General features: G+C 35.7%; 1 protein-coding gene across 8 annotated transcripts in view; it reads right to left on the reverse strand.

Moving 5' to 3' along the window:
- Positions 1–4,610: 4,610 nt before the first annotated feature.
- Positions 4,611–26,764, reverse strand: part of LOC136025067 (facilitated trehalose transporter Tret1-like) — an 80,725-nt gene continuing 58,571 nt past the window's right edge. For all 8 annotated transcript variants that reach the window (XM_065700760.1, XM_065700758.1, XM_065700759.1 and 5 more), the window contains one exon: positions 4,611–8,828. In XM_065700760.1, coding sequence (XP_065556832.1) covers positions 7,531–8,828 — 1,298 coding nt within the window. In that variant the 3' untranslated portion in view covers positions 4,611–7,530. The remainder of the gene's footprint in view (positions 8,829–26,764) is intronic.

A 26,764-nucleotide genomic window follows, 5' to 3' on the forward strand; every position in this document is an offset into this window, starting at 1 on the left:
AGCTTTAGCTGAAGAAGCTGCTAGGAAGGGTGACTCCAAGACTGTCTACCGATTGACAAATGAGATGGTAGGAAAACAAAGCAGCCGAATCACCCTTGTCAAGGACGAAAATGGATCAATTATATCTGATCCAGAAAAAATTGACGAGAGATGGGCTTCCCATTTCGAAAAACTTCTGAACAGACCGAGAACTTGCGACCAAGCTAACGTACCTGATATCACTTTTATGTATCTAGACATCAATACAGATCCTCCGAGTGCTGAGGAGATCATGCATGCAGCAAAGAAGTTAAAAAATGGACGAGCCCCGGGTATTGATGGCATCTCAGCAGAAATGCTGAAGTACTCAATTAGTACCTGCATATCCATTTGGCTTTCTCTCTTCACCAAAATATGGACCTTAGTGAAGGTCCCAAGAGATTGGAGCAGAGGCATTATAGTCAAACTCTTCAAAAAGGGAGACTTGATGAACTGCAATAACTGGAGAGGCATCAATCTTCTCCCTGTCTCATCCAAATTATTAGCCTCCATCATTTTGCAACGTCTGCGGAAAGCACTAGACGCAACTCTACGAGAAGAGCAGCATGGTTTCAGAACTGGGAGATCCTGTTCTGATCTAATATTTGTACTGAGAATGCTTGTCGAAGAATCAAAAGAATGGAACAAGAAGCTCTACCTCCTATTCATTGACTTTGAAAAGGCATTTGACTCAGTTGACAGAGATTGCTTGTGGAGAGTTTTGAAATACTACGGAATTCCCGAGAAAATAGTAGATATGATTATAGCGCTTTATGAAGAATCGGAATGTTGCGTAAAGACCGAAAACGGTACAACCAGATTTTTCAAGATCATGTCTGGTGTTCGTCAAGGATGTGTACTTTCCCCCATGCTCTTTATAATTATAATGGATTATGCCCTGAGATTCACATCGGGCTACGGGGTAAAAGTAAGCAACAAACAACTGTTTGATCTGGACTTCACGGACGACGTTGTCCTTCTCGAAGAGTCTAAAGAACGGTTGCAGCAGCTGCTTGACACTATTACCGAGAATGCAGAGAATGTCGGGCTAAAGATAAACATTGACAAATCGAAGAGCATGGCCATCACGACCTCGCCACTTGTTCTCCATTGCAAAAACAAAGATCTAGAACAAGTCCAGGAGTTCAAGTACCTGGGTAGCTGGATTGATTGTGATGGAGAGATCTCGACCGAGATTAAACGTAGAATTGGACAAGCTACAGGTGCCTTCAATAGATTGAAGCCTATTTGGAGAAGTAATAAATATTCAATGCGACTGAAGCTTCGACTCTTCAATAGCAATGTACTCTCAATTCTCCTTTACGCAAGTGAATGTTGGAAAATAAACACCCAGCTTGAAAAAAGGATCCTTGCATTTGAAAATATGAGCCTCAGAAGAATGTTGAATACAAGTTGGCAACAAAAAATTACAAATGCAGAAATACGCAGAAAAACAGGTCAACCTCCAGTCATTGAGTTGCTGAAAAGAAGGCGGTGGACATACCTGGGACACGTTCTTCGTATGGAAGAGAGCCACCTTCCTCGAACAACCTATGAATGGAAGCCAGACGGTAGAAGAAAGAGAGGCCGCCCCAAAAATATATTGAGACGAACACATGACCGAGATCTGAGGACGGCCGGCACCTCACTAATACCTGAATGGGAAGACGTCATCGCTGCAGCACCAATGCGAGACGAATGGAGAGGCTTTGTCGACGCCCTATGCGCCACCGATGGCTCTGGAGGAACTAAGGTCTAAGGTAAGGTCATCTTGATAAAATGAGCATAAGTATTAGTAGTTTTAGTAGTAGTAGAAATAGCAAAAGTCGCAGCAGTAGTGGTAGAAGCAGTATTGACAGTGCACCTTTAAGTTAGTTCAATATCCCTCTCGATATGCCCTGAAAGTTATATGTTGATGTTCTTTTTCCTGCAAAATTGCTTCTACACCCTTCTGAAAACCTGAATGTTTAGTTTGTTTAGTTTACATCAACTATCCCTTAAAAAGTCAAACTTAATGCCTCATTCTGTTACTAAAACACCTTATCTATGGTATTTTGTTAGCCTGGATGCACATGAGCCCTTTTGATATGCTTCAATAGTGGTATCAGATGTAGTAATAGCAGTAGTCTGAAAGTTTCAACTTAATACTGCAGCCATTCTTCGGGTATTGCTGAGATGCCCTATTGACAACCAACATGAACATAATGCCTTTTCATTTAGTTTTAAAGCAGAGCATTTCCAAGGTGAGCATTTTCCAAGAAAATTTTACATTTGTCTCTTACAGGAGTTTCCTCACAAGCTTAGATATGTCTCAATTTCCAACCTTTCGTCCATAAAAGATAGCCATGTGGTTTCTTCTCGTATTTCAGTTTTTTTTTGTGGACAGATTGAAAGCTGCATATAAACTAAACCAAATATAAACAAAGGCGAAATAATTAAAATACATCGTTTCAAACCTGTCCCTTGGAAGCAATTCCTTGATTATTTTATTTTGTAAACTGTCTAATTCTTGCAATTTGCGTCTTTTTAAAACAATCAACATGATTTAGAAGTTTTACCGCCAGAACAGGGAAAGGGGACAGTTTACGTCTTTTTGAAAGTTACTATTTATTATAAAACGTCAAATTTGTTTCTGTTTCTGGTTCTATATCGCTCCCTTTAAGCTTGCTGGAGCAATTATCAAGCAAACATATAATTAAGGAAAATGATAGCAAAATATAACTCATATAAAAAGGAAAGCTCTGTTCAAGACAAAATTTTTCCTTATTATTGCTTTTGGTGATATAGTTTCAAAGCCCCTGTCTCTCCTTTTAAGCAGATTATCAACTCTGGATAGTTTCCACAAATGAGAAAAAAATGTTTTCATAACCAACTTAAAAAAGAAAGAAGGGAAGCCTGTTTCGTCCCATCTCTCTCACTCTTATATTGTCAAACCTATACGAAGGCTTCCTTGCAGATTGGCTGAAGGAAAAATCATCCCTGCTACCAGCATCAGGCAACCCAGGAACGTCAAATCCACTTCTACATTTCATAACCTTGTTTACCTTATCGACTCCATTGGGAAATTTTTTTGAAAAACTCAACGCTCGTCTAAATATGATCTTCGTTGATTTCCAATAAGCATTTGACCTTGTTAATCGCAATATATAAATTCAGAAACTTGTCGCTGAATACAACGTTGACTTTTCCTGGTGAAATTGATTGCCTCTCTCTTATCAAATAGGTCATAAGCAGTCAAATACCAGAATTATTATTCTAATTCCTTTATCCCTGTATACAACGGAATACACCAAGGTAATCTCCTAGGTCCCTTTTCCTTTTCAATTATGATCAACAGCCTCGCTTAAGAATTTTCTGGTAGATGGAATTTGTTGATGACTTTGTGGTAGTTTGAGACCTGCTACAAAAATTTAATAAATAACCTCATGAGCATCCTCAACGGTATTGGACATGATATTTCGGACTTGTAAACTTTCTATATCCAAGATATGTCAATGTGTTTCCTTAAATTCCCACCCCTTTTTCTAAAGTCTTACCAATCCTGAAATTCTCGCGTCATCCTTTAAATTACTTGGCGGTCACAATTTCTTCTAATTTAAAGTGGGACATCTTAATTCAAAACGTTATCCACAAGCCTAATGCGTCTATCTCCTTCTTTAAGTTCCTGAATAAATTTGTGTGTCCCCCCTTAACATTCTTTGAGGATTTATACCTCCTTTCTCACCGAATAAGCTTATCGAACGTGGCAACCTGTTATTTCATGGGAAGAGCAAAACAAAATTGAACCTATCCAAGAAAGAGCCTTGCGAATGATTCTTAAATAATGACAAGTTCTATGATCCTTTTTTTTTTAAAAATCCCTTTAAAACCCCGAGTGCAGGAGAGTTAAGTTGTGCCTCCATTTTTGCAAAAATATAATACCAAACCTTTGCACAGAACACATTTCCCCCAAATGTTACTCCCCATTCAGACTCCACCCAACCCAGGTTGTTTTTCAGCACGTTCCTACATTGTCCCCCAAATCGCTGTTTGACTTCAAGATATGGAAAAACTTGTGTCCCTTATATTACAGAAAAATTAAAAAAGCATCAAACTAATTTACTTCTTTTTTATTTGTATAAGTTCGCTTTTCTCCCCCTTTTTTATTTTTAATGACCTTTTTAATTTCTTATATGACGTGACTAATTTTATTTGTTTTAATTTTCGAAATATTACGGCCCATATATATATATATATATATATATATATATATATATATATATATATATATATATATATATATATATATATATATATATATATATATATATATGTATGTATCAAGTGTATGGTTGTTTCTATTTCTTTTTTGATGCTATTGTCCTGTTTTATTTTACTCCGAAATACAAATTTGGTCCAAATGGGCTTCTGAAGGTAATTTTTTGAAAAACACGTGTTATCTATCTTAAGCGGTGGCCAATACTTCACAAAATTGTTATAGCAGTATCCTAGAGAAGTTAAACTATGTTATAATTCGCGCCGGTGCGAGCTATATGGCCTATTGCGCGTTTCAACTAATGTTCATTTTTAAAGAATTGGAAAATCAGGACATATGCAAACAAATATATCATTTATTAGGTAAAAAAATTAACTCAAAGAAATTCAACCTCAAAATCTCAACTAAACATCTTGAGTTTCATAATCTATCATACAAAATATATACACAAGTACACTGAAGAGAATATAGCAATTTATCTTAGTAGATATACAAGTAAGAGCGAGCCTTGGTAGAGTTCAGATAACAGTCTATGCAAAGTTTCAAGTTTTACACCATTTTTTTCGGATGATTTTTCCAGTGTTTCTTACAAAAAGAAAATGAAATAGTGCCTATAAATTCGATCAAAGGTAGAATCGGACAAAAAATATTCTGACAAGAAACTGAATAATAATAACATGTAATAATAATACATAAACATCCTTAGATTAATGAAAACCCCCCGTTCAAACCCATCATGCTATATCCCTAAGTCAACAAATTTTATACAAAGGGAACTACAAAAGGGCAATGTACCTATTTTTGGCTACTTTCGGCAAATGACAGAAAACATTTTCTAGACATCCAGTGAGTCTGTTGTTCACTCGCATAAGCTAAGAAAACTTCCTTAGAAAAAACGCTAAGTTTGCCACCAGTTCAATATGAGACACATCTAAATAATCGTTTCTAATTTAAGGCTGATATAAGTTTTTTTTACATTTATGAAATTTCACTGATATATCTGAAAAATAGAAAGCATGCGTGGTATGAGCTTTCTACTCAACATTTTTTGTGTTTAAAAACACATTTTGTACCATTTATATAAACTTTTCCATTCCAAGTGTTAGGAAGTGACCCAAAATTCAAAACACAAAGTTAGATTAAAGATTTTTGTCTCATGCTTGCTATACTGTTGTTTTCAAAGTTGCATATATTCATACTTTGTTATATTTAACTTAACTATCTTAGAAAAATTTACCTTGCAGTAATCGACCTAAAAAAATTCAGCCAAATTTTTCTGTTTATATAGTAACGACATACTTATTGATTATTTTAGAAGCAACCACTCATCTGAGCATGTGAAGGGATACGAATGAGCAACTAAGGAAATTAGAATTTCAGATTTAAATTCTTTTTATGCCATCAATTCAGCCCCCGGCATGCTTTAGGAGTCAGGAATAGGTGGATATTAGACCCCTAAAATCATTTTCAAGGTGATGGAAATACGCGAAAAGCGAATTTCCCAGCTCAGTTTCTGGAAGAGGTTATACTAATTCCTTCCGAAGCTGGTCCCAACTTTTTCAAAACAGATTACCAAATGAAAGCCAAGGTAGAACAACTACATGAATAAAAACCATAAAAGGAGTTTCATTTTATTTATTTTATTGTTAATAAGGAGGTGCTGTTTATCCCAAAAAAGATTTGGCTTCAGGGAAACAACAACAACAGTTTTAAAATAGTAGTCCTATTTTTATAACTATTTCTGTGACTGATGAAAGGGGATGTTATATGTTTTGAGAAAAAACAACAGCTTGTAAATACCTTTAGAGTCAGTTAGGACACGGAAAACAGATTGAACAAACTTATAGAAGATGAAAAAATCAAGAATGCATGCAAGGAATCAGTGTTTTACAGACATATCGTATAATGCCTCTTGAAATACCCCAGCTGAAGGAAATCAGGCCTTCGTATGAGAAGGAAAAAAATTGATCACCCTTGTTTTCTACAGGGCAAATAACAGAATGAAATGAAAAAGAAAACATTACATAGTCACATGTTTCAGAGAATTAAAAAAACTAAACTGTTTTACAGCTAAAATAGGCAAGACAAAAAAAAAATTATTATCTATTATCTAAAACTTTATTATTATTAACTATACACCTTGTTATTAGTATTTTGTCAAATTTCAGCTCGAAGTTATTATTAATAATTTACTGAAAAACTATGTAAGTTCCATATTTTTTTTTACTGACTCTACTTTTAAAGCAAAAATACAGACACTTTATTTAACTGTAATACTTTCACTGATAAATTTTCTGTTTTATTTTTAGCATTACTGAAAAATAAAACTTATACCAAAAAAAAATGAGTAAAAATAAATCATTGTTTGAATTTTACACTTTCTGGGCAAAACAATGCATGTGGGGCTTAGTTAAACTTATCAAATTGCTAATAATTGTAGTTATTGTAGTGAAGCAACGATCCAAAATTCAAATATGAAATCCACCAGAACCCTGTACGAATTGAAAAATTAGAAAAACGGCTATTTCAGTATTTTAAAATGTGTGGACTGTCATCCTTTTCGCAGTGGCCAGTTTAAAATATTTAATTTGTCATTTGAGCTACTATTTTATTAATTATTGACTTTTCATAGCAGGTACGACCAACAAAAGAAACCATGAACACAAAACTAAAATAAAGTATTAACAAATGACAAGCTTAACTTGGACTTTAAAATATGGTACTGCAGTTATATATTTACAATAAAACCAAATTAAGGATAATCTTTACAGGTAGTCTCAAAAATTACAAAAGCGTTTTCAAAACTTTTAAAATAGAATCTTTATTTTTTTTTTTTTTTTTAACTAAAATACACACAGAACGAAGTTCTGTATTCAAAGTTTTATTAATGTAACAAATCCATTGATTAATTGATAAAAACTAGCAACAGTTGCATTCTAACAATATAAATGAAATACTGGCAACTAGATGGTGACTAATTAGGATCTTAAAAATTCCTGTTTAATACTCGGGAAAACCAAACATTTGACATAACGAGTTCAATCTTTTTAAAAAGCGAATTAGACAAGTAAAAAAGAATTATATAGAAATATTCCTGGATAGGCTATTTTCTGCACAGGGCTTTTCATGACTTTTATTCTTTTTTAACCTTTTGTATTCTTCGACCAGAATTTGAGCTTGAATTAAGAGTGAAATGCTTTGCTTTGTAAATCAAGGTTTCTTTTCCAGATTCAGACATATTTACAATTTTACTAAATTTAACTAAATAGTCGTTGAATCTCATCCAAAGACTTTCCTTTTGTTTCAGGTACAAGAAAAAGCACAAAGAAACCGGCTAAAACAGTGAAGCCAGCAAAAAGCCAAAACACACCATACATCTGAATAGCACTTACTAACATATCGAAAACTAAAGTAATAATAAAAGCCAGGCCCCAATTAAAACCAGAAACAAGTGAGCTTGCCAACCCCTTAACATGTCCAGGTAGAAGCTCCCCCATTAAAGCCCAAGGTAATGGGCCAAAACCAAAAGAGAAGAATATAATATAAATTATAAGAGAAACTAGAGGAAGCCATCCCAGATTTGCGGCTAGGGCAGGATCATTTTCCTGAAAATAGAAGAATACACCAAGAGCTACAAGGCAAACTGCCATTACAAAAGCACTAGATATAAGTAAAATTTTACGACCTGCACGGTCTACTAGAACAGAGGAGACAACCGTTGCTGCAACTTGAACAATACCTACAATGCAAGACTGGGTGTTACTGTCCATGTCGCCTCCAGAGGCGGAAAATATTATATTTAAATTAAACAGAGCTGCATTAATACCGCTAAACTGCTGAAAGAACATGAGAGCAACACAGATAAGAAAAGGTTTCAGTACGGATGATTCAAATAGATCACGGAATGTAATAGACCGCGCGTTTTGTTCTGCTATCGAGTGTTTTATTTCTTCTAGTTCAGTGCCAATGCCATAATGCGCGCCGCGTAGCCACTGAAGAGCTTTTTTGGCACCATTTTCGTCATTCTTTGAAATTAAATAGACAGGACTTTCAGGTACAAACATCATTGCTATCATAAACATCAAGGGGATGAATCCAGAAATAATTGATAGCCACCACCATGTTACAAAGGCTCCTACAAAATATCCAAGAAGTATACCAGTCACAACCATAAGCTGAAATCCAGAGCCTAGGAGCCCTCTTCGATTAGATGTGGCAATTTCTCCAACGTAAACTGGGGCTGCCACACTTGTTGTTCCACCCCCAAGGCCACAGAGTAAACGTCCAGCAAGGATCATCGGAACGTTATTTCCAAATCCGACTAACAAAAATCCAAGAGCAAAAATTGGTGAAACATATATGGCTGTTGCTTTTCTTCCAATTTTGTTGATCACAATACCACCTCCAACCGCACCAATCAAAGCACCAATATTAATAATTGAGCCAATAAGGGATATGTCACTTGAAGAAAGACTCAAGGGGGGTTCAGCCAATTGAGGACTTGCTGGTGATGACCAACCAATAGCAGCACCAAGCGCCAATGCACCAAGAGTAGCTGAAAGAGAAAAATTAAATTTAATACACGATTTCCATTTACTGAATGCTTTCACAGTGTTCACAACTTGAGTTTCTACTTGGCTTGAAAAAATAACAAACTTAAAGTTAAGTTCGAATTTTTCCACTTCTTCACTTTTCAGAAAATTTTGCTCTACTGCTCTTTGGTTGAAAACAGTAGCTTACGGGACTTGAAGCAAATCTGCCGTGCCGATTCAGCTTCTAATGGTATGATGAACATATGCTGCCTTGGAATTGGCAGCGTTAAACAGTTTCATTGGCTACACTGCCCACCTGCCACAGTGGAAATGAGGAACCCCTACTATTGGATAGCAATCTCACCCAACGAAAAATTTTGATGCGAGGGAACTCTTCTTCAGGGTATATACCAGCGGCCGCTGGTATTATCATGCGGGAAAACAGATTTTACCATTTCATTATGTAAGTGATCCCCACTGATACCTATGTGACTTCGAATTCTCATGAAAAAGCCGTGGATACCATGGATTGCACCTTTATTTATAATAAACTGCAGAAAATATAATGATCAATGTCCAATTTATTGGAGAGAACAGATAATAGTTTATCAATACTGTATTTGGTCTCAAAGTGGAAGATGACCGTTAGGACTTTGGGTAGTTAAATGATATAATTATATTATTATTGAGATGAATGACAATGACATTAATTTCAGCCCATATCTCACAAAAATAATTAAATAGCTTATTATTTGTAGCTATATTTAAAGCGGGGAAATGGTTCAAAGAAGCCCACTTCCCCCTTTCTAACCATCAAAAGAAGTTAAGAAAAAAAGCAGGTAAAATTTAAAAAATACAGTAGGACAAAATAAAAACAAAGCAAACTTTAAATAATAAAAATATAAATATTTCGACCCCATGTCTGGGAGCCTTTATCAACAGGAAAAAAAGTAAAATTAAATTAAACGCAACATATAAAGAAAATGACAAAAAAAAACTAAAATATAAAACGCATGTCTTAATAACTTCAAAAATAATGCAATCACTGTAAACAGCCTAAATAAGCGAACAGAAATGACAAAATGTTGTCTCAGTACACCAATTTGTCTCTTATATAATTTCAGTTTGGCAATCAGACATCTTAGTAACCTCCAAAATAGTGTAATCACTGTAAACAGCCTAAGTAACCACACAGAAATAATAAAAGATTCTCTGGTACACCAGATTGCCTCTCGTATAATTTCAGTTTGGCAATCAATTGCCAATCATTGACAAACTGAAATTATACGAGAGACAATCTGGTCTGCCAGAGAAAATTTATGCGTGATTATTTAGGCTATTTACAGTGATTGCAGTATTCTGGAGGTTATTAAGATATGAATTCTATTTATTTGTTTTCCTGTGTGTTTTTTCTTTGTTGTCTTGTGTTTGTTTTGTCTGTCTTTTTCTTTACATGTTGCGTTTAATTTAACTTTAACTTTTTTTCGTTGATAAAGGCTGGACGTGGAGCCGGTATATTCAGATATTTTTTTATTGAAAGTTATTGCTTCTTTTTATTGAAGTTATACCCATCTTTTCTCTCTTAAATTCTGTAAATGGAAAAGCAGTGTGGTCTCATAAATTATTTTCGAATCATCAACAAAAATTGGAAGGGAGTTCTTTTACGTTCGTGTTAAGCTCTCCAAACCTGTTTTCAGTGATTTGAAGGAAGTTATTTTCATTGTAGTTGGGCAAAAATTTGTATATACCTCAGTAGACTTTCAGTTCCAAGGAAGAATAAATGAATAAGTAGGACGAAAAGAGCTAAAAGGACTTGGAATTTTCATTTTGTTATTAGCCACTTAACAAGTCAATCTTCTCAAAGCAGAAAGGCGCAAAAAAGAGTCATATAGTGAATGTGAAATGCTACCTTCTATTTAAAAAAAACGCCTTATAGTAAAGAAGCCCACTTTAATGAGACATATGGTATCTTTTTGAGGTGTCTCAATTTTCTATAACAGAATGTACAAGCACCATGAGCAATGAGCCTAATATCAATTTGAGGTCTAAATAATCTCATGACATTCCGAAGATATAAAAGCCTTTACAACATTCTTATACGTTTGTGTTATTTCGGAATGACCTATTCAATATGGATAATGAAACTAAGTTTGAGAGCATTAGCATTATCCACTAAGCATTAACCAGGAGAGAGGGGAGGGGGGCCGGAGGTTTGACCCCCCCCCCGAAATGTTTGTCCTACTTCTATAAACTGTAACAAAAATGAACACAAACAAATCTTTGATGCATTAAAAAAAATTAAGCACCCCAAAAAAATTTTTTTAATTTTAAAAAATTAAAAAAAGAAAATATTCTTTTGTATCCCCCTCCCAAAAAAAAAAATCCAAGACATTCAAAGGGAAGAAGAAAAACTCACCAAACTCCTGTGTTTGAATAAGGATTGTTGCCTTTCAAAATTTTAATTTATTTTAACGCATGTTTTGTGCCTTCATGTTCTCTTTTAAAATCTTTGCATATGCAAATTTTGAGGGTTTATTTCAAATTTTTACACAAAATCACGCCTTTCTCCGAATCCAAGCTAACAAACATTTGCTAGCCAACATTAGCAACGCCGTCAACATGCTAGCAGCAAATTTTTCATAAGGACTATTAATATATGCAAGATATAGTAGCAGAAAAAAGGCTTTACATTACCAATTATTTCCACTAATAAAAAGTATAAAAATAACCTACAAGCTGAGAACTAAAAATTAGAACCCAAGCAAACTTTTCACTGCTAAATTATAAGGTGTTCAGGTTCAATTTTCTTTGTTGCAAACTTGCAAACATTAAAGTGTGAAAATTCGATTAAATAACTTAGAAAAAATACGAACCAGAGCTGCTAATAACAGAACAGACTATCCGATGAATTATCTTACCCCACCTGAATAATGACTTTTTATGGGGATATATAAAAAAATACTCAGTGATTTCATCTGCTGAGCGTAGTCGGGAGCCTGCTGCAATATAACCAAAACCGTGCAAGCTCTCCGATAAAAAAAAAAAAAAAAAAAAAAAAAAAAACATTTTCTGGGTATTGTATTCACCCCGAAAAGCATAAAATACTAAACAATCCCCTGAACTGTCGAGCTGCAAAAAAAAAAAAAAAAAAAAAAAAAAAAATCTGAGAATCAATAGACTGATTTAAATGGAGATTCAGAGGCTTAATGCCGGTCGGGACTTAAAATAAGAGCTCTGAGACACGAGGTCCTTCTAAATCAAAATTTCTTAAGATTCGATCACCCATTTTAAAGTAAAAAATACCTCATTTTTCTAATTTTTCCTCTTCCTTCAGCATCCTAGATGGTCGAATCCGGGAAAACGACTTTATCAAGTCAATTTGTGCAGGTCCCTGGCACGCCTTTTGATTTTCTTCGTCCTAGCACGCCAAGAAGTACCGAACTCGCTAAAGCACTTTACCCCTCTACCCACCCCCCCCCCCAAAAAAAAGAGAGGATCCAGTCCCGTTACGTTGATCACTTAACTACGACATTTGCTTATTCTACCCACCAAGTTTCACCCCGATCTTTCACTCTAAGCGTTTTCCAGGATTTCCGGTTTCCCCCTCCAACTCCCCCCAATATCACCGGATACGATCGGGATTTATTATTAGAGCTCTGAGACATGAGTTTCTTCTAAATATCAAATTTAATTAAGATCTGGTCACCCGTTCGTAAGTTAGAAATAGCTCAATTTTTTCAAAATTTTCCGAATTAACATCCCCCCAACTCCCCCAAAGAGATCAGATTCAGCCCGCATATGTCAATCACGTATCTAGGACTTGTGATTATTCTTCCCACCAAGTTTCATCCCTATCTCTGCACTTTAAGCATTCTCCAAGATTTCCCGTTTCCCCCTAGAACTCCCCCCAATATCACCGGATACGATCGGGATTTAAAACAAGAGCTCTGAGAAACAAAATCCTTCTAAATATCAAATTTGTTTATTAAGATCCTATTGACCATCCATAAGTTAAATATACCTAATTTTTCCAATTTTTCCGCTCCCTCCAGCCTCCCAGATGGTCGAATGGGGAAACGAATATTATCAAGGGAATTTGTGCAGGTCCCTAACACACCTACACATTTTCATCGTCCTAGCACTTCCAGAAGCACCGAACTAGCCAAAGCACTGGAAATCCCCCCCCCAAACTCCCCCAAAGACAGCGAATACGGTCCAGTTATGTCAATCTCGTATTTAGAACTTGTACTTATTCTTCCCATCAAATTTCATCCCGATCTCTCCACTCTAAGCGTGTTCCAAGATTTTCGGTTTCTAAGATTTCTGTTTTCCCCTTCCAATCCCCTCTGTCCCGGGGTCCGTTTCGAATTATAAGTGGAGCATCTGAGACGTAAGATCTTTCCATATATCAAGTTTCATTAATATCCGATCACCCATTCGTAAGATAAAGATATCTCAATTCTCACGTTTTCCAAAACTTCCGGTTTCTCCCTCCAATTCTCCCCCCCCCAGTGTCACCGGATCTGGTCGGGATTTAAAATAAGAGCAAAAATTCCTTCTAAATATCATATTTCATTAAGATCTGATCACTCGTTCGTAAGTTAAAGATACCTCATTATTCTCACCAAGTTTCATCCCGATCCCTCCACTCTAAGCGTTTTCCAAGATTTCAGGTTTCTCCCTCAAGCATCCCCAATGTCTTCAGACCAGTTGGGATCCAAAATAAGATTCCTAAGACACGATATCCTTCTAAATATTAAATTTCATTAAGATACGATCACCTGTTCGTAAGTTAAAAATACGTAATTTTGTCTAATTTTTCCGAATTAACCAACTCCCCCAAAGAAAGCAGATCCGTTACGGTTATATTAACCATGTATCTAGGACCTGTGCTTATTTTTACCACCAGGTTTCATCGTTATCTCTCCACTCTAAGCGTTTTCAAGGATTTCCGGTCCCCCCCCCCAATGACACTGGATCCGGTCGGGATTCAAAATAACAGATCTGAGTTAGAAGGTCCTTCTAAATATCAAATTTCACTAAGATCCGATCAGTCCTTCGTAAGTTAAAAATACCTCATTTTTCTGATTTTTCAGAATTAACCCTCCCTTCCCAACACCCCCAAAGAGAACGGACCCGTTTCGATTATGTCAATCACGTATCTAGTAATTGTGCTCATTTTTATCACCAAGTGTCATCCCGATCCCTCCACTCTAAGAATTTTCTAAGATTTCAGGTTTCCCCATCAAACTCCACCCAGTGTCACCAGATCCCGTCGGAATTTAAAACGAGAGCTCTGAGACACGATATCCTTCTAAATATCAAATCTCATTAAGATCCGATCACACTTTTGTAAGTTAAAAATACCTCATTTTTTCGAATTAACCGTCCCCCCACTCCCCCCAGATGGTCGAATCGGGGAACCGACTATTTCTGATTTTATTAGGTCTGGTCCCTGATACGCCTGTCAAGTTCATCGTCCTAGCTTATCTGGAAGTGGCCAAACTAGCAAAACCGGGACAGACCGACAGAAATTGCGATCGCTATATGTCATTTGGTAAATATCAAGTGTCATAAAAACTGAAGCATTCGTCCAATCGAAACGTTCATGTCTGAGTAGCATAATAGCAACATCCATAAAAAAAATGCGACTATAAGTGAATAAATGAATCCTAAAACAAACTAAGATTAAAATAAATAATTACGTCAAACCTAAAACGAACAAAAGGTATCACAAACGGGAGTAGGGCTAACGCCCCCAAAACCTTCTAAAGCCCAGAGCGTAATTGCACTTTATTGAAAACAAAATATATTTTCTCTTTTAGAATTATAACCTTAATAAATTGAAAATCTCCGAGATTTCTTGGAATTATTATCATTACATATTAACAATTTGCATGCTTTCATTAGTTCTTTCTAGTAATATCGATTATTACGGTGATTTTAGCTACGTTTGACTTAACTTGCTTTCTCTGTCTGTACATCTGACGCCAAAATTTGAGATGCTTAATTTGACCCCTTCTTTTCATCCGATTTGGCTAAAAAAAAATCTGTATACAGCTTTGTTTTACCTAATATTTTAGTATTCTGATATATTTGAAACTCAAAATACTTAATTATCCTAAAATTTAAGCATTGGTAAAAATTGAAGCCCAAGCGTACCTTCGCCCCTTAGGATGTGGGCATTTCTAATATACAACATTCTCAAGCATTCATTTGACAAGCATTCTTGCCTTTAAGCTATTTTCATGTAGGAGCAAAAAAAGAGTTAAATATTTAGCTTTATGCACGTGAGACAAAAACAGAGTTAAGTAAATACTTTATAAGAAAAAACTTTAAAAACCATGTTTTACAAATGTAATAGAAAAGGAAAAAACAAATTTTCCGGTTCTACAAATATACTTTTGATATACATAATTTAAATGTGGTGCGCATTTTACTCAAATAAAGAGCTGTGAAAAGTTATGTATCAAATATTAGCTGATTGAAAATACGCACCACGTTTAAATTACGTTTAAAGTATGTACATCAAAAGTATTCTTAGAACCGAAAAACTTATTTTCCCCTTTTTATTCCATTTGTAAAATGCGGTTTATAACAGTTTTTTTTTATAAATTGCTTTCTGTCTTTTTTGATTTTGTTGTTTACGTTTTGACAAATGGAAATCACACTGCCCAAGATACATATCGTCATCAATGAATTGTAAATGACCTTAAAGTCGTTTTGGAGGGTTTGACAGGAAGGGAACGGGAGAAGTTGTGCCATTTTTCTTTGTAACCTTGTTTAGTCTTTAGATATTGTTCTTTTTGCTGTTGTTTTTGCTATTACGACAGATAAATAAGAGCTAAGAACTCATTTGGAACTTGTGACGAGGACAGAAGAGCCAAGAGCTCATATGGCTTGAGCTCTATCAAAATTCTAAGAATCAATAGATTGATTTAAAAGAAAAATCTGAGGATTAATGTTGGTCGGGATTTAAAATAAGAGCTCTGAGACACGAGGTCCTTCTAACTATCAAAATTCATTAAGATCGATCACCCACTCGTAATTTAAAAATACCTAATTTTTTCTAATTTCTCCTCTCCCTTTATCCCCCCCAGATAGTCGAATCTGGGAAATCAAGCTGATTTGTGCAGATCCCTGACCTGCCTACCAATTTTCATCGTGCTAACACGTCAAGAAGCACCAAACTCGCGAAAGCACTGGGCCCCCCCAGCTCCCCCAAAGAGAGTGGATACAGTCCGGTTACGTCAATCATGTATCTACGACATTTGCTTATTCTACCCACCAGGTTTCATCCCGATCTCTCCAATCCAAGCGTTTCCCAAGACTTCTAGTTTCCCACTAAAACTCCCCCCGAATGTCACCAGATCTGGTCGGGATTTAAAATAAGAGCTCTGAGACAAGAGTTCCTTCTACATATCAGATTTCATGGAGATCTGGTCACCCGTTCTTAAGTTAAAAATCCCTCAATTTTTCTAATTTTTCCGAATAAATACCCCCCCCCATCTCCCCCAAAAAGAGAAGATTTAGCCCGGTTATGTCAATCATGTATCTAGAACTTATCCTTATTCTTCCCATCAAGTTTCATCCCGCTCTCTCCATTCTAAGTGTTTTACAAAATTTACCGTTTCCCCCTACTACTCCCCCCATTATATCCGGATACGGTTCGAATCTAAAATAAAAGCTCTGAGACACGAGGTCCTTCTAAATATCCAATTGCATCAAGATCCAATAAACCATTCGTAAGATGAAAATACCTCATTTTTTAAAATTTTTCCTCTCCCTCCAGCCCCCAGATGGTCAAATCGGGGAAATGACTGTTATCAAGTCAATTTTTGCAGGTCCCTGACTCGCTTACCAATTTTCATCGTCATAGCACGTCCAGAACCCCTACTACTCCCCCATTATATCCGGATACGGTTCGAATCTAAAATAAAAGCTCTGAGACACGAGGTCCTTCTAAATATCCAATTGCATCAAGATCCAATAAACCATTCGTAAGATGAAAATACCTCATTTTTTAAAATTTTTCCTCTCCCTCCAGCCCCCAGATGGTCAAATCGGGGAAATGACTGTTATCAAGTCAATTTTTGCAGGTCCCTGACTCGCTTACCAATTTTCATCGTCATAGCACGTCCAGAAGCACCTAACTCGCCAAAACCATGGAAATCCCCCCAACCCCCCCAAAGAGAGCAGATTCATTCCAATTATGTCAATCACGTATCTAGAACTTCTGCTTATTCTTCCCATCAAGTTTCATCCCGATCTCTCTACTCTAACGGTTTCCAAGATTTCCAGTTTTGAAGATTTATGTTCCCCCCGTCCAATCCCCTGTGTCCTTGGATCCGATTTGAATTGAAAACGGAGCATCTGAGGCATAAAATCTATCTTTATATCAAGTTTCATTAAGATCCGATTATCCATTCATAAGATAAAGATACCTCAATTTTCACGTTTTCCAAGATTTCAAGTTTCCCCTCCAACTCCCCGCAATGTCACCGGATCTGGTCGGGATTTAAAATAAGAGCTCTGAAGCACAAGATCCTTCTAAATATCAAATGTCATAAGATCTGATCACCCGTTCGTAAGTTATAAATACCTCATTTTTTTCTAATATTTACGAATGATCCCACCCCCCCACTCCCCCAAAGAGCGGATCCGGTCCGGTTTTGTGAGTCAAGTATCTTGGACTTGTTATTATCCTTCCCACCAAGTTTCATCCTCATCCCTCCACTCAAGTGTTTTTCAAGATTCCAGGTTCCCCCCCTCCCAAACTCCTTCCAAATGACACTGGATCTGGTCGGGATTTAAATTAAGACATCTAAGTTACGAGGTCCTTCTAAATATGAAATTTTATTACGATCCGATTACTCCATCGTAAGTTAAAAATACCTCAGTTTTTTCTAATTCTTCATAATCACCCCCCCCCCACTCCCCCAAAAAGAGAGTGGATCCACTCCTGTTATGTTAATCACGTATATAGGACTTGTGCTTAATTTTCTCACCAAGTTTCATCCCAATCCCTCCACTCTAAGCGTTTTCCAAGATTTTAGGTTTCTTCCTCCAATTCCCTTAATGTCACCGGATCCGGTCGGGATTTAAAATGAGAGCTCTGAGACACAATATCCTTCTAAATATCAATTTTCATTAAGATCTGGTCATCCATTCATAAGTTAAAATGCCTCATTTTTTTTAATTTTTACGGATTAACCGTCCCCCTCTCAACCCCCCCCCCCCAGATGGTCGGATCGGGAAATAACTATTTCTAATTTAATCTAGTCTGGTCTCTGATATGCCTGCCAAATTTCATCGTCCAAGCTTATCTGGAAGTACCTAAACTAGCAAAACCGAGACAGACAGACAGACAGAGCGACAGACGACCGACAGAACTTGCTATCGCTATATGTCACTTGGTAAATACCAAGTGCCATAAGAACACAAAGCTCGAAATACAAAACGTTTCCAATAATACTCAAGTTTTCAATAATTAACGCCCTCGCCTTTAGAGGTTTTAGAGGGCGTTAGCACTACTCATGTTGTAGAGTGTTCGTGTTAGTTTGACATAATAATTTTTTTAGTTTTTGTTCGTTTTAGGATCCCTTTATTCACCTGTAGCAGCACGTATTAGAAATATTTTCCATGTAATTATTGATTTTAATTTCTATTCTGAAAAACTATTTTTAAATGAATTATTTTAAAAATATCAGACCATCTGTTGGTCTGACTTTCTGCTATCGAACTTTCGAACTATCCAACTTTCTGCTACTTTTCTACAGACCTTGATCATCCTTCCCTTAGGTCCCCTAGCTTTAAATACTTAAGTATATTTTTAGCAACAGTTTTTTCTTAAGAACTTCGAAAGGTTATTCCGAATTTGAAACTTGAATTTGAATTTTGTAATTCTTTAGGTCATATCGAACTTTCTGCTACTTTGCTTAAAAAAAAAAAAATGTTACAGGTGTAATTCTTCAGCCGCTTCTTCATATCATTAATCCGTGTATTTGTTCAAGTAAATTGAATAGTATGTTGGAAATGACACATGTAATACCATAACATAATAAAGGAGATAAATCTAAGGTAAATAACTAACGCTTTACTGCGCTTTCGTCACCATCGTCAAGGGAAAATATTAAAGAGAAAGTCATAGAGAAAGTTTTAGAAGGAAGGATTTCTTCTTGTATTTACTAAATATCAGTTTGGTTTCCGAGCAGGACTATTTGAAAGAACAAGCCCCCTCATATACGTAGTAATTCTGTTCGTCTTAAGCTTTGATGTTGCTCCTTACTTCCAGTCGAAAAAACTTGTTTTTATATTTAATTTCTGATCGTTTTTAAATAATGTTAGGAAATCCAGCTCCCCTCAATGGAAAATACCTTTCCTCAACGGAAAATCCCTCCATGGAAATTTCTTCCCATATAAAATACTCCTCCGCCACGAAAATTCCTCCCAGGCAATTCCATTCTAGCTGAAAAATTAAATCCGGCTCCCCTCTATGGAAAATACCTTTCCTCTACGGAAAATCCCTCCATGAAAATTTCTTCCCACATGAAATACTATAAAATATAGAGAAAGTCATAGAGAAAATTTTGGAAGGAACGATTTCTTCCTGTATCAAACAGTTCGTGGTAACGAACTGTAGTAAGGAGCGACCCGGCTTAATAGTAACCAAAGTTCAAAAAATGGAATTTTTATACCAATAGCTACATCAAAAGAATCGCATTTTAATGCTGATTTTAAATATATAAGTTTCATGAAGTTTAGTCTTACCCTTCAAAAGTTACAAGCCTGAGAAAATTTGCCTTATTTTAGAAAATAGGGGGAAACAACCCCTAAAAATCGTAGAATATTAACGAAAATCACACCATCAGATTCAGCGTATCAGAGAATTCTATTGTAAAAGTTTCAAGCTCCTATCTGAAAAAATGTGGAATTTTGTATTTTTTGCTAGAAGGCAGATCAAGGATGCGTGTTTATTTGTTTGTCTCTTTTTTTCCCAGGGTGATCGTATCGACCAAGTGATCCTAGAATCTTGCAAGAGGGCTCATTCTAACGGAAATGAAAAGTTCTAGTGCCCTTTTTAAGTGACCCAAAAAATTGGAGGGCACCTAGGCCCCGTCCAACGCCAATTATTTTCCCAAGGTCACCGGATCAAAATTCTGAGATATCCATTTTGTTCACCGTAGTCGAAGAACCTTATAACTATGTCTTTGGGGACGACTTACTCCCCCATTGTCCCCGTGAGAGGGGCTACATGTTACAAACGTTGACCAGTGCTTACATATAGTAATGTTTATTTGGAAGTGTACAGACGTTTTCAGGGGGGTTTTAGGTTGAGGGGGGAGGGATTGAGAAGAGGGGGATATGTTGGGAAACTTTCCTTGCAGGAATTTGTCATGGGCGAAGAAAATTTTCATGAAGGGAGCGCAGGATTTTCCAGCAGTATTTTAAAAAAATGAAAAAATAAATATAAAAAAGTTGTTTCAACTGAAAGTAAGGAGAAGCATTAAAACTTAAAACGAACAAAAATTATTACGGCTATGATGGGCTCACCTCCTCCTAATACCCCGCTCTTTACGCTAAAGTGCTTTTAGTAATTTTAAATATTTATTCTACGGCTATTGTGATTCAGGAGTCATTCTTAAGAAATTGGGACAAAATTTAAGCTTTAACGTAAAGAGTGAGGTACTGACGAGGGGGTGAACCCCCTCATATACGTAATAAAAACATGATAATACAGAAATTCGTTACGTAGGCTAATTTATAGGTTATGTATATCTTTTACTAATAAAAATATCCATAAAAAATTAAAAGTTCTAGTTGCCTTTTTAAGATACCAAAAAATCTGAGGGCAACTAGGCCTCCTCCCCCGCTCCTTTTTTCTCAAAATCATTCGATCAAAACTATGAGAAAGCCAATTAGCCAAAAAAATAATGCAAATTTTGTTTTAATTGTTCATCTGCGGAAGGCCAAAATCAAAACATGCATTGATTCAAAAACGTTCACAAATTAAATAAAAACACAAGTTTTTTTAACGGAAAGTAAGGAGCGGCATTAAAACTTAAAACGAACAGAAATTACTTCGTATATGAAAGGGACTGCTTCCTCATCAACGCCCCGCTCTTTACGCTTAAATTTTTACTATTTTAAAAAGTAGAGTTCAGAAAGCTGAAAGCTGAGCTTCAGCTTTCTGCTAGAAGTAGAGCTTCTAGCAGAAAGCTGCTTCCGCGAAAAAGCCCTCTTGAGAATCTATCCCGCGGAAAACTCCCCCATGGAGAATTTCTCCCGTGAAAAATCCCCTCCCCCCTACGGGAAGAACCTCTAGACAATTCCAAGCCGCTAAAAATTTCCCCCCGGACAATTCCCCTTAACATCTTCACACATAAAATTGAGTCGGCAAAGAAAAAGTAAGACAAATAAAAAAAAAATCGTATAGGAATTCTAGCAAATTTTCCAGTGTAAAATTTTCCTGGAAAGTTCACCCCCGGAAACTTCTCTTCCCGCGAAAAAATTATCCCCTTGTAAAATCTCCTCAGTAGAAAATTTACCCTCCTCGCCGGAAAATGTCTGTATAATTTCCGATAACAAACTATGAGCTAAATAAACCAATAAACAATTACCCTATACCGTACAATAAACCGAGGCCAATAAACCTAAATATACGTATATAATACTATACGTAAATGATGGGTAAATTTCATGACTTATAGACCTTTTCCCAGAGGCCGTGGGGGGGGGCATGTTATTCCCAAAGGCAAAGTCACTGGACTTTTCAACTATGCTGAACAAACTAGCCAACTCAAAGTTTCGATCAGATGACTTTGAGGGGAAAAGGGGGTAGACGGGTGGGGGATGGGCTAGCTGCCCTCCAACATTTTTGGTCATTTACCAAGGGCACTAGAACTTTCAATTTCTGTTTGAATGAGCCCTTTCCCAATATTTTAGGACTATTGGTTTGATACGATTACCCCTGAAAAATAAATCACTGATCTTTCTTCTGGTAAAAAGTACAATAATCCGCATTTTTACAGATGGGAGCTAAAAACTACTTTTTAACTCCCTCGGATACACTGAAACTGAAGATGTCATTTTTATTAAGATTCCTACACTTTTAGGGGATGTTTCCCCATTTTCGCAAATCAGGCAAATTTTTTCAGGCTCAGCTTTTCAAGGTAAAACTAAACGAACATAATAAGACAAAACTTTTAATATGTCTATTCATATCAAAATTCCGTTTCTTACAGTTTCGTTTACTGTTGAGCCGTGTCGCTCCTTACTTACAGTTCGTTACCAAGAACTGTTTGATTAAATAATTGTTTAGATAAATTTTTAGATTGTTTAGATCAACGAACGACCGTGTTCGTTGATATTAAAAAAGCATTTTACACTCTAAACCAGAACTTCTTAAACTATGGGTCGCGACCCCATTTGGGGTCGCGTAGCAAAATTATGGGGTCGCGAGTGATAAAAATACAATTTAACAAAAACTGTTTTTTAACTTGTAAAACTATTGTTACAAAGAAAAATAACTACCATCGTAGATAAATGTATCATAAAATCTTCTGGTTCGGAAAGACTGTTTATAACAGCATTTCTATTCCGATTATTATAATATCTTGTATAAATTTACTATGAATCAGAAGATGTTATAGAAATCTATAAAAAATTTAGATTTATTTTTGTCAATCTCTTAAAACCGAAATAATCCTGATAAATATTATCAACGGAATTTCTAAATGTTACTTCGAAGAAACTATATAAACATTTCATGTCATTTTCTTTTAGTCATTGTATGATTGTAAACAAAGTGCGTATTATTCTGAATTAGTCAGTTTAACCCTTTAGCGAGCGACGGGACCTTGCAGTCCCGACATTTAAAAATCCTTTTGGCGCTTCTTAAATGATTGATAGCGCCAGAATTGAACGATGTGCTTCAGGATGCTGTTAAGGTCATGAATTTTATTAAGAGCCATGCCCTTAACAGTCGCTTATTTTCAAATCTCCGTAAGGATACGGATTCCAACTACACAACTTAGTTATTACATGCAGAAGTAAGATGGTTGTCAAGAGGTCAAAGTTTAAAAAGATTATTGTTATTAAAGGACGAGATCGAACCGAAAGTGTGACCGAAAATGTGAATTTGCTGCTTTTTTTTCAAAATGACTTCTGGCTATCCAAGCTGTGTTATTTGTCAGATATTTTTGCGAAGTTAAACGATCTTAACTTGTCTCTTCAAGGCAAGAATTGCAATGTATTTACTTCAAACGATAAAACTGAAAGTTTCATTAAAAAGATCAGCATTTGGAAAAGTAGGGTCAAAAAAAAAATTCTTTCCAAATGTTTTCCAGTGTCGACAATTTTGTAATTGAGAAAATTCACTGTAAAACTTTTATTGCAAAAACTATTGTAGATCACTAAAAAGTGCTAGAAACACAGTTCCGGACATATTTTATATTAAATATTGATTTAAAAAATACAGTTTGGATTCAAAAGCGGTTTTGGATTGGCTCAAGTGAGATTGAACATCTGCCACTTAAAGCTCAAGAAGATTTTGCTGAGCTTTCGTGTGACTCAAACTTAAAACTATAATTCCAAAAAAAGCCCTTGACTTAATTTTGGATCGGAACTAGAACTGAATTTCCCAGAATCGCCGATATAGCGTTAAATGTACTCCTGCCATTCAACACCACACATTTATGTGAAGTTACTTTCTCAGCTTTAACACGCATTAAATCCCAATATCGTTCAGCGATGAAATAATGTTGAAGAGATCTTACGTCTAGCAGTTTCAAACATTACACCAAGATTTGATTTGTTATGCAATTAAAAACAGGCATATCCATCTAATTAAATTTTTAACTTAAACTTTAATTTAATATTTACCACGCAACTACTTGGATATATTCGAGAGAATTAAGACGGTCAGAATCCACTTTTGTTTTTGAAACTATAATAAAAACATTTCTATAACATTTTGTGCAAATTTCAATTTTAGATTTTTATATGTTTCAAAACGAATTTTAAATTTATATATTTTCATACGCATATGTATATTGTTACATAATAAATATATCATCAAATTTTTTTCTTTTATGTTTGTTGGGGTCGTTAAGAAACTCGCAATCATAAATGGGGTCGGGAATTACAAAAGTTTAAGAAGCCCTGCTCTAAAACACGGTATTCTTTTCCACAAAGTGAAAAATGTAGGCATACGACGGACAGGATTAGAAATAAAGGAATAATGTCTTTGTGGTCACTAGATCATGGTGGACGTTGGTGGTCACTTACCAAGTTATAGTTGATCCTGAAGATATTGGTGTCCAACAGGGTCCTGCCTTAGGTCCATTAATGATCTTCCGCGATCCTTGTAGGAAAAAACAGTCTTACGATTCTATTTACATATGACCCAGCTGTCTCGGTTCACTCAGCTTTGTAGATTCAAAATTGGATTTTAACAACAAGTCTACTTAATCAATTACTTGTCTCAAAATTTTTAGCGTCAAATCTTATAGAATGAAAACTGATTCTCTGGTTTCTGGTCATTCAAAACTAAGATATGTGGAATAATTACTTGCCAAGAGCTCTAAGTTAGTGAGCATAAGATACATAAGGTCAAATCGAATCACGCTGCTACAAAGGGATTTTTCTTGAATAAGTTCTATCATTTCGGATTTATATTAACCATTTACGCATAAAACGAATTCATATTGACCCTTTATGTCTAAAACTTATACAGAGTATTGGGTCTACCAATTTTTTAATACATATTTTTTTTCGTTTTAGAAATAGTTTATCAGTCTTTAGTTGCGCTATACCTAAATTACTGTACAATGAAATACATTAATACGTTATCGTTTACTTCATACTTTATTACATCGAATGCTTCCGAATAAGCAGTGAGAATACTAGGAAATTCTTAACCTTGACTGCTACAGTTTAAAATGCATTGGATACAGAAACTTTTTTAAATATTTTAGACTTGAACCGCATAAGATATGTAAGTATTGCAATATGTATTTCAAAACGATCCAGCCTCCTTCTTCAATTCTTAGGCGGTCTTGAGCATATCAGCTTCCTTTAGTTAATTCTGAAAGATCTAGGCTTTCAATTAGACCTCAAATACCATTAACCTTAGATAAATACAGATCCAGAGACCAAATCCCAACTGAATCACTTTGACATTATCAGTATAATTTGAGAACTTAAGTATAATTTATTGGGCTTTAATGATGGAGCCAAAAAATAGTCCATGTTCTCTTTTATTTAATATTTGTTTGCCCATGTCTCGGCAAAGGTGGTTTTCGAGGGCCAGAGAGTGAACTTGTCCCAGGCCCAGAGATTTTATGGGCGCAAGAATTTCATATAAATAATCTAACGATTATAATTATTTAAAAAAATTTTTTTTATTAAAATAAAGTAAAGAGTGCAGTTGCCAGTAAGTGTAAGCAAATTGAATTCGAAATTTTTTTGGTCCCATATCTTTATCCCTATTCCTTCAAAACAAAAGCAAATAGACCGAACTGAATTAATTTTTATGTTGCTAGAATTAACTGTGCAAAACGGAGGTGAAGGGGTCTTCGCAAACGTAATAGTTGCCTATCAAATATTATTAGCGATTGCAGTGTCGGTGGTCAACAATGAGCGGCCGTCTGGTAAAATATACTTAAATTTATATTAACCTACCACACATCGACTATGGGTGAGGAGCAAAAAAAATTATATAGTGTTAATGAGCACAGAATGCGAAGAATCACAAGCAATCAATTGGGACGAGGTAATTAATAATTTTGTAGAGGCTAAAGTAAAAAGTCAGATTTAAATGAATAAAAATTTTTAATATATGCAAATTGTGTTAATAAATGACAATTTTGTTAAAATTTGGCCTGAAAATTTTTGGCAGACAGGGGGGAGGCACTAATCAATATTTTGCCCTAGGCACAAGAGATGTAGCGACGCCTCAATCTATTTAGGCAGATCCATAGCCACTACTCCTTTCTTCCTTTAATGATTTAAGTCCCCTCAAGACGCAGGTGTTATTAATTTTCTAAGAAATACAGGAATCTGTTACATCACAGGGAATGTTTTCTAAAAGATGCATGTGCATGTTACGTAATTGGCAATGTTTTCTAAGAGATGAAAGTGTTAATTACATAATAAGGAATGATTTCTTTGGATGTTACTCAATAGGGTTTGGGGTTTTACGTAATAGGAGTCCGTTAGTCAAGCGGGAGAATTTTAATAAGGCATTTTTTCAGGCGTCTGTTTCTTAAAAAACCTAAAGGTACAGGGAAAAACCTTCAGGGTCCACCAGATCAGGAGTTACTTGGATGTTAGGTCATAGGGTTTGGCTGTTACGTCTTAGGTTTGTTAGACTCTAGTCAAGCGGATGAATTTTATTAAGACATTTTTTTCTTCAAGACGTTTTTCAAGGCATTTTTTCTTCAAGGCGTTTTTCTTCATGGTTTCTTTAGTTCTTATGTAATAGGCGAATGTTTACTTATGTTAAGGATGACGCACTCTTACGTGACATGTTTCTTCAGGCCCTGTGGGGGACCTCCGCTTGTAACTATGGAGGACACACATGTGGGTGTTATGTGATGACGATGTACACACGCGATCTTACATAATACTTTAAGAGATTCATTTTCTTTCAATGCATTTTTCTCAGGGAACTTTTATTAACTAAAGATTTCATGTCCACATTGGCATTTTGCCATGGGGGAGCAAAGCCCCCTGCACCTCTCCCCTACCGACGTCCTTGAAACTGCTTTTCTAAGCTTCTAGGCACAATCTAACAAAATAATTATATCTAAAATCCAAGATTTACTTATTTAATCATAGATATAGTTCTTGGAGGTTGAGCAGTTGAAACAATAAATTACAACTCGATTGGATGAGCTGAAAGTGAAGGAAGCAGAAACTGCTTCGGAGGAGGCTATCCGTGACCCACAAAATGTGT

The sequence above is a fragment of the Artemia franciscana genome, chromosome 3, assembly GCF_032884065.1.
Source record: "Artemia franciscana chromosome 3, ASM3288406v1, whole genome shotgun sequence".
NCBI classification, from domain to species: Eukaryota; Metazoa; Arthropoda; class Branchiopoda; order Anostraca; family Artemiidae; genus Artemia; species Artemia franciscana.